General features: G+C 35.6%; 1 protein-coding gene across 1 annotated transcript in view; it reads left to right on the top strand.

Annotated features, from left to right (window-relative positions):
• Positions 1-6,027: 6,027 nt before the first annotated feature.
• Positions 6,028-9,834, top strand: part of SGCE (sarcoglycan, epsilon) — a gene marked incomplete at both ends in the record, with an annotated part of 16,738 nt that continues 12,931 nt past the window's right edge. Inside the window, 2 exons of the mRNA XM_009578807.1 lie at positions 6,028-6,150; positions 8,715-8,872. Of these exons, the coding sequence (XP_009577102.1) occupies positions 6,028-6,150; positions 8,715-8,872 (281 nt within the window). The remainder of the gene's footprint in view (positions 6,151-8,714; positions 8,873-9,834) is intronic.

Genomic DNA, 9,834 nt, shown 5'->3' with positions numbered 1-9,834 from the left:
CACAGCTAAACCTAGCACAACTTGTGAACCCAAATCAAAGACACTTACTGATCATTTATATTAAAAAATGTATCTTGGAACCTGTCTTTTTTTTTTTGTTCCATTTAAATCTGCTAGAATGATTTTCTATCTAGTTTCTCAATCAAAGTGCTAGGTGATATACTGTATATTTAAGGATAACATTGCTATCTTTATCAGAAAAAACCTGTGGGCTCATCAAAAGTGAAAAGATGCATTAAATCCTTGTTGACTGTGATAATACTCTTCTCCATTTAATAATTCAGTCATAAAATCTTGTATTAATTGTTTTGCTTGGTGCTGGTTTGCAGCTGACAAGTCTCTGATTGCCCAGCTCATCCTGTAGAAATATTGGAACAACTTTATTTTACCTTTCTGGAATTTCTTGAGTGTTCCAAGAATTATGGAAAATTTACACTAAAGGTCATACGCAGTACTGAATTGGATAATCCCTAGGATGGTATTATCTTAAGACTTGCAATGTATGCAGATCAATTCAGCAGGGAGAAAGTTGTCTGTCTTGCAAGACAGGTGTAAAACAGTGGATGTTTTGTTAAATCAGATCCTTTGTGTGTATTGAAAATCTAAATAAACTTAGCAGAAATTCATAATTTAGAAACGTTACTGTGTTGGTGTGATAATTTGAACGTGTAATTTTTTTATTACACTTCATCCTCAATTAAATTTTAGGTGTTTTGTGTAAATTATCATTAATACATGGCTCACTCACATGCATAGATTGAGTATTTGTGTATCTTGACTACTGCTTAAGCCAGATCTCTTGGGCCTCCTAAATTCTGTTTGGAGAATGCGGTATCAGTAATGTAATAGCTGACCAGTGTAACTGCGTCAGCAGAAGTTTCCAGAGATGTTTAAGCTTCTAGTATAAATGATATTTGCATACTTGGAGTGTTTGCCAATAAGTGTTCATTTCTTCCTGCAAACTGGTGTATTTGTATGCAAGTACTGCTACTTGATATTTCTGATATTGCTATTTTTACAAGAAAGTTAAGATGCTAATCTGATGACATCGGGGTTTGACATGAGTTCTTGCTCCCAAACTATTTCAGAAGAAAGACTATTTATTATGGCCACTTTCCCTTTCCTAGCATCTGACTGCAATTCCTTTCCTCTGCACTTTCAGTTGGCATGTAACTATACAAACAGCTGATACATCTATTATTCATCACAGAAGAAAGGGAACAAAAGAACAAAAAGTGGGAAGTGAGGAGGGAGCTTGCTTAGGCAGTTCTGCTACTGGTGAAATGCAGTCTTTCGGTCAGCCCCACAGCTGCTTTTTTGCTCCTCATCACATTTAAACCCTCTTGCACCTTTAGCTACACTGATCCAGCTGTTTGCAGGCTGTGTTCTAGCTGCATGGGATGAAGACAACCATTTTTAACTGGTTCTTTTTTCAAAATTGATTATTGGCTATGCCTGCTAGGCAAGGCGGTCAGCCCCATGTGTCTTTATATAAGCAAACCATCTTTATATAAGCAAAGCTGTGCTCTTGGTTATATTATTTTCCCTACTTTGGCCAAAATATACTATGCCAGTGAAAGTAACTTCAGATATGTCTTTGCCTGTGTATGAGGTTTTGCCAGTGCAAATATATTTATCAGAGAATGTTCATCATCATCTTTATTACCAGTATAATTATGTCAGCAGAAGTGTCTGCAGAGGTTTAAGCATTTAGTACAAACTCAGCTTATTTGGAAAAATTAGTGTCAAAAAGGTGACTGTCAGAAAGATTATTATATGTTCGAATCAAACACCACCATTTTTTTAACCTGAGGTTCCTAAACTCTGACTAAAACCAAAACCTGGTTTAGAAGGCATCTGATCCCATCTGATACTTGGTTTGTGGGAGTCTGTTGATCTGACTAATTTTTTTTGCATTTGTTTTATTCTGAAAAGCTTTTTTGTTAAGCTCTGCTGATGGCAATAATGGAACAGTTAACTGGACGACTAAGCAAGCCCACAGTTATATTATCAGCAGAATAAAGGCTGTTGAGAAGAATGGTGAGTTTAGGTTGTAAGTTTAAATCCCATGTTGGTTCAGTCAAATCTGCTTTTAATATCACTCTTGCTTTTTCAGTCATGTCCTTGTTTTAGGAATAAGGTGCTATTTCAAGGTAAGTAATTTGGAAAATTTTACATTTCTTCAATCTTTTAAACATTCACAGACCTGCGTGAGTCTTCTGCAACTTTTCCTATTCCTACAGCTTTGCTTGAAATAATGGCTGTGTGTGTACCTAATATTGCACATTTTCTTATCATGGCTGGTTGCTTGGAGATACCTCTGTCTGCAGTTTGCTTAATACAATAACTTGTCTGTAACAATTTAAAAAAATCTTTTCATATACATATGTATAGAGACTATTTTACTGTCATTTATGCAAGTACACATAGAATATTTTAGCTAGTGTACGCTAGCTGAGAAAAGGCTTTGCACTGATTGCCATCCAGGCAGGCAATCTGAATTGGCTCCCAAGTCAAGTTATTTCTGGGATTGTGCTTCATCTGCTAAAAATCAATGGGGAGAGAACCCATTGGAATTCCTAGAAGAAATTTGCAGGTGGATTTTTTTCTGAAGATCATCAACATACAGGCTTCAACCAACATGGTAAATCTTCTGAAATTTCTGGAGATGGGGGTCATCTGTATCTGATAACAGGCTCTGGGCTGGAGGCTGATACAATCCTAGTTGAATTCCTGGCTGTGCCCATGTTCAAGACCTACAAGAACAACTGAGACAGTGCCTGTACGTTTCAAAAAGAGTGATGCATGTTTTCCAACCTTCATTTCCCAGTTAATCTACTTCTTTCCCAATCTCCAGAACTTCTAACCTTTCTGCACAGATATATCTTGGGATCTACAGAAAGTCCTCCAAGGGATATGGAAACAAGAAAGAAGAAAACAGTGCTGTCAAGGTAGCTGCTACTGTCTTTTTTTCTAGCAGGGATCTGTTGTGATCCTAAGTAGTGAAGATTTTTAATTTCCCATGGTTAGTTTTACAGAAGCCTTTCACAGTCCCTGAGATTTTTTTATTTGCCCGGGAGTTTGCCCAGGCAATTCACATCTGGCAGTCTGCTGTATTAGATTAGTATCTAGAAGTTGGTAAGTATATTCAGTTTCATCCCTAGATCGCCTAAGATGATTACACATTCGTCTCCAGTCTCAAGCAGTCTTATGAAAAAAATTGTGGGTTTTAAAAGCTTCTGAAGAAAATAGCATTTCACTTGTTTCATTATTGAAAAGCAGTGATTGCTGTAGTGGGCTGAAGACTCATCATTTTCCTTCTGGTTTTGAAGGAACTTCATAGGGGAAAAAGAAGAGGGCTTCCCTGACAAGGGCGGCGAGAACTTTCGAATTCTTAATCTCCATATTTGTGTCATTACAAAGTGTTTGTCATTATAAGATAAAATAGGTTTGTGGGCTTTTTCCTTCTGAGAGGCATTTTTAGACTTCCACCAAGATCACTCCTTTGTATCTTCATGAAGTCCTTATTGGTATGCTTACTTCAGCAACAGAGAACGTCTCATTACTAGGAATGATTAGGCATTTAGTGGTGGCAATAGATTTCCTCTAACAGGCAAAAGAAATATGTTATATGGGTTTTTTTCAGTAACTGCTTCTATTATCCCTCTTGCTTTCTAAAACTATTGCTTATGGAGAAAATATACATTGCTTTTTCACTGTTCTTCCTGTTTGAAATGGATTTTCATTGTAGAGTCAAAGCATCAGAAATGGAGAATGGATTTTTCTAGATATCTGGTGCATTTTCAGCCAGCCACCATATTTTTGTCAACTTTTCTGCTCTATTAATGTTATAAATTACTTTTTTAAGCTTTTCTTGAAAAATTCTTAACGGAAATTAATTAGTTTCCTTGCTCTATTTACAGCTTATTCACAGAAGTGAGGTGCAAAAGTTTTTTGGGTCATCAATTTACTAATTTTAATTATACAAATCAGATAGCTATGTTACTGTACTTAAGTCTACATAATTAAAATTACAGTAACTGGTTTATTAACCACACAAAATTGTAATAAACTATTTAAATTTCAGGATCCATTTTAATTTTGTCTTTAAGGTTAAATTATTAGAAAGATACTCTGTTCAGTACTGTGATAAAAACGGTTTCCAAAAGTGGGAAAAAGCAACTGCTGTGGAATTTGATCAATAGTATATCCAGAGCTTCAGATTATTAATTCTGCAATATGAGGCTTGAAAAGTGGGAAGTATGTAACTAAATGTAGGGGTCTACATTACAGATGTCTGCATCTCCTCTCAGCTGTCTCTGCAGTCAGTGGAGATCTAGTCAGTGTAGTCAGGAATCTAGGACGTGATTCATCTCATTTTACAGGAGAAATCAAATTAATCAACCCCTAGAAGTGTCTGTTTCTTTTCCACTGACTATAAAAGGAGCCTGACTAACTCAGTGGTGGATGTTGTTTCTGTAGGCATCTAAAATTAGGTGAGAGAGATTCCATACAGAATACGTGGTGCAAGGGATGGAATGTCACCTAATTAGCAGTGGCTTTTTAAGCGGATCTCAAGTAAGAAGGTTGGTATAATGGTAAGGCTGGAAAAATTATACCAGGATTAGAAAATTACATGAGCTTGATCCACATTTCAAATGCATCTTGCTTATTGATCCAAGTGTTGAAATTAGCCTTTTTATCGTCTAGGAGGTACCAGTTTGTTCTTACGAGTTTGTAACAGTGACTCGGAAGTCTCTTTTGGAGTCGCTCTTCCCTATGACAGTACCCCCATGATATATGGCCTATAATCTTTGTTCGGAGATGTGACTTCTCATAAAGTTTCTTTCAGTTTAGCAAGCAAGGCAGGTAGCTGTGTGTTTCTGTGTATGTGAGTATCATCTTTATTTACCACTTGTGTAATCCTCATCTCATTGACAAAATTTATCAGCAATTATTGATTCTTTCAGGGCATTGACTTAAAATTCAGTAGTAATATGGAATAGTAATATGACCTACAATCAGTCGTGTTAAGACACCATGAGAAACACCTATTAGATCAGTATTCTCCATTTATGTTTAAATTTTTGTCGATAAAGTGGTTTCTTATCCATTTAATATATCATAATAATTTTTTTATTCTTCTGATTCATTAAAATGTGTATATAATATTGCGTCAAATGTGTTATACCTAAGTAGGAATTGCTTTTATCAACTAAATTTGTAATTACATAAAAAAGAGCATATTGCTTTTACATATGCCGGTTGTTCTGAATTAAGTTTCCTTTAGGTTTTTAATTCTGAGTCCTGTAAAATGTGGCTTCATTTTTTTGTTTGGAATCAGTGACACCTGACTGGCCTGTAATTGCCCATGTCCTTCTGTTTTATCCTTCAATACAAGCACATCATCTTCAATAATGAGCGCTCTAACCAGATTTTTAGATGTACATTATCTGAACTTGCTGGTCTAAGAAAGTCTAGCTTTAAGAACTCATAGAAATCCTCAGCTGAAGTGAATTGCTTTGTCCTTTTCTGCACAAGAACTGAAAAATCTGCCGTTCCCATTCAGTGAGGAATCAGTACCATTGATTGGTAAGGTTCCTCCATATTTCTCATGTTCCTTATTTTTATGTAAAATATCGAGAAAACACGATTGTATCATTCATTTAATGTACTTTTATTCATGTAATATCACAGATAAACCAACTATAAAATTACAATAGCCTCCCTCGTGTTTTTTTTAATTGCAATAAAAATAAAGAGTTCGTGCAACTTCCAAAATCCTAACATAGCCGGTTTTGTTTATTGCAACGTTGGAAGGGATTCTGTTGGGCAAAGAGAGGGTTTGCTCTGTATTCTGTTCTTAAATCTATGCAACCTTTTAAAAAACTTATTAACAGGTATCTAATATTTGTTGCTTTCCTTCTCCCAGATTGCCTACATTGGTGTTGAAATGCATGCTGTATTATCTAGAGCATGTCTCATTTTTGCTTTTTTCTGTCTCTTATCTTTCCTTCTGCTTTTCAGTGTACACGATTCTGTCTAAGGTGCACTCTGATCGGAATGTGTATCCTTCTGCTGGAGTTCTTTTTGTTCATGTTTTGGAGAGAGAGTACTTTAAGGGGGAATTTCCTCCTTACCCAAAGCCTGGTATGGGATGCTAAGATCTTCCATATTGTATAAAAATGTAGGGAAAAAAAAAAATGTTTAAAAAAATTCAAGTGTATTTAGCATACCTTACAGTTCAGCATATAACATACAAAGGACTGTTTTTAGTTTCTATTGAAATATCTTCAAATAGATATGTGGTCCTACAAGTTTAAAATGTTCTGGTTTGTGATCTCGTTTGTGAAAAAATGCATGTAATTGCGTATTGTGAAAAATGTACTTATATTTGGGAAGGCGTAATAACATGTTATATATCTGAGATTAGGAAGTATGCCTTTTCTTCACTTTCGCATTAAACATGAAATCGTGGAAGTTTAATAATTATGTCTGTTAAAAATGCCGTTTATCTGATCACCATTTCAGATGTAGTATGTATCAGGCTATATGAAGGAGCGCTTTGAAAGCATATCGTAAACTTGAGACAAAATAGAAGATTAAATCAGATATGAGACTACATAATGAATTTTTCTTTCATTTAAAACAAATGTTTCTTTGGATTCAGCCTTCTTCCTATTTTTAGGAGTTTAATGTTAGTAAGCAGTTTGTTTTTAGAGGAAGAGCTGTGATTTCCCAAGTATGGTGTTTTGACATACACCTAAGGCAAACCTAAAGGACTGACATTGGCAGGTTAGAATATGTATAAGCAATCTAGGGGGAGAAAGAGAAAGAGAGAACATTCTGCCCCACATGCTTATCAACAATGAAAAGGAATAATAAATATATAAGTGTATCCTATTCATAGAAATATAACTATCCTATTTTCCTATAAAAATAGGAAAAACCTATAATAAATGTACGGGGCACACATAATCAAGACCTGTTTGATTAATAAGCTTTTGAATTGATTTGAGATTACTGTTTTCAAAACTCACTTTAAAGAAGAAATAAGCTTCTATTAGCATTGGTTAAATTTTGTCATGAATAAACCCAAATATTTTAAAAATTTACTCTCCTTGAAAAATGGATGTTTTTTCTTGACATGTATACCTTGAGTCTTCATTTCATGTAACAGTGACTGGCAGAGTGAAGTTTGCCTCTGTCCCAGTTTTCTCCCATTTTTGGCACATAGATGGAAGGAACCTGGAAATTTTACTAAAAATGGATTGTCTTTCGAATCCTTACAGTCTCAGCCTGTCTTGACATTCATGTGATTCAAAGGCAGTATGAATCTGATCTCAAGTACTGCTGAAATTGTTGTACCCATGGATGATTGTGATCATATCAGAAATTCACTGTAAGGCCAGCTGTTACCATGGTCCTTTTATTTTTATCTGCTGTGCTGGATCATTAGGATGGCCTACCTTGATGAAGGGCAAAACAGAATGTATCACAGATGGCTTTCAGATTTTTCCCCAAATCATGTATGATGCTGGGAATTTTATTATGAATGCAATAGATTAGATTACTGGGACGTCCCAAGAGAATTGCGAGGAAAGTTGCGTTACACCCTGGTGCTGGTTTGGTGTGGTTTTGGTTCCTTTTACCCACAGCCCGATGTGTAAATACGTACCTGAAAACGAGTTAGCCTTTGGCAACAGGTCTCAGTCTCTTTGTTCCTCTCTGGAGGAGATGACAGCTGTTCTTTCTTCACTGGGCTCAGTTTCTGCCTTCTGTACCAGCCTGCCTGTCATCTTCTCTTGTCACTTGTCCTACGATTGCTGCTGTTGCCATTTCAAAGCTGAGCTGGAGGAGCGCAGTGCAGAGGTGTCTGTGCAGGCTCGGAGCAGATTTGCCCAAGTTTGGTGTCTCAGCTGTAAGGTGCTCATGCCTCAATGGTGAGGATCTTGTAGTGCTTACAAAAGCTAAAGTAAACAGAAGTCAAATCTGGCCATTTGGAAGAGTATCAATAAGAACCACGAGAACTGTTGTAGTGGTTTAACTTCAGGGGCTTTTAGCGATTGCATCTGGAGCATTGTATTTAGTAGCCATCAGTGGATCCATTTTGCAGGAATGTCTGGTCCTTTTTTGAATTAATTTGTTCTCTAAAAAAACCTACTGCCAGGCTGTTTGTGCTGAAGACCTGTATGTACATCCTGATGCTAAGAGAAGCTTTCAGACATTGTTGATTACACAGCCACTCTGTACAGTAAGCCCACCCAGGTACACTGGGTTTCCAGAGCCATTATTAAAACCATAAATAAAAGAAGGTTTTTGAGGGAATTAAAGGACTGAGACCTTTGTGCTTTTATCAGTAAGGTTAGATGCTTCAGTTGTAGGTGAAAAATCAGACCTACTAGTTAATGAGTGCAAGCACACAGGGTTAGCCAGGAGTCTAAGAAGTACAAGCACATTCATCTCTGCAGTTGGTTACACTTTTCAGATACGAATTTCTTAATACTTACAAGTGCTGAGTAGGAGTTCACATATTTCTGATATGGTGAAGGTTAGCAATTTTTTTTCTTTTTTTTTTTTTTTTTCTTTTTGGAAATGTTTAGAAGACATAACTGGAAGACAGACTAAGATTTTCTAATGGAAACATCAAAATCAAAGTGTATAGTATTTTCTTGTAAATACTCTAATATAATAATATAATTTTTCTTATCTAGGTGAAGTAAGTAATGATCCTATAACATTTAATACCAACTTAATGGGTTACCCTGACAGACCTGGATGGCTACGCTATATACAAAGGACACCATATAGTGATGGGGTGCTGTATGGCTCACCAACTGTAGAAAATGTGGGAAAACCAACCATCATTGAGGTATTTTCTTTTAAAGGTTCAGAAAAATTTATTTTGTTTTAGAGTATAAGATTCAGAATTGTCAACAAGCATTGCGTCTTTTTTTGAAAAGTTAATTACAATTAAAATGAAAGATTATAAGGCAGGGACAAGGACTTGTGACATTAACATTTTCTCTTAGGTACCATTGTATCCTCTTTTGAGAGAAAACCAAGTTGTATGACATTTCATATTTTACTTTTAAGGTATAACTAGTAAATAGCAATAACCATTTAAGCTTAATATTCCTAGATGAAGCACCTTTAGATTCTTGCCCTTCATCTTTCTAAGAGGCATTTCATTTCAGTAAGTTATGAATATATTAAAGTTGTATTCAAAATGTAGGGGAGGGAACTTTGTGAACAACTGTACTTGAAGAATATCTAAATTCTGAATTTTGTAACATTCTACCCTAAATATGGGTCAGACTTTTCCCTACTGGAAAATATAGCGTTCAGTCGATAAACAGGTTTTGGGTTTGGGTTTTGTTTTTTTTTTTGAATTGAACTATTTTTCATCAAATATTATCTGGTTCATTATTCATGTTTATTGATAGATTTAATTTTAATTAGTGCTTACATGTATTTAATTCTATTCTTGTAAGTGTAACAATAACCCACTACTTTATTTTTGACAATTAGCTATCCAAATGTTTGAAAGCGCCAATTATTCATTCAGCAGCAATTGAAAGGGAAAAAGGACTATATTTTCCGCCATGCATATCATAGATAGCAGACTGAATCAGATACTGTGTGGTTCACAGTGTTGATGAAAATCTGCTCATTAACTTGCTCCAGCCATTTTGCTGCTTCGGCAGTATATTTGTCTTAAACCCTTGATGAGTTTCTTTTTTTCTAAATTGCATTTGATATAGTTGTTCTTCCTCAAGAATGACATCTGCAAATGTTAAGTTATACTGTAGATAATCTCACCCATGCTTAGTT

This window comes from Fulmarus glacialis, unplaced genomic scaffold, assembly GCF_000690835.1.
Source record: "Fulmarus glacialis isolate BGI_N327 unplaced genomic scaffold, ASM69083v1 scaffold13935, whole genome shotgun sequence".
NCBI lineage: Eukaryota > Metazoa > Chordata > Aves > Procellariiformes > Procellariidae > Fulmarus > Fulmarus glacialis.
The sequence above is the reverse complement of the archived record's forward strand: the minus strand, read 5'-3'. Positions and strand labels throughout refer to the sequence as shown.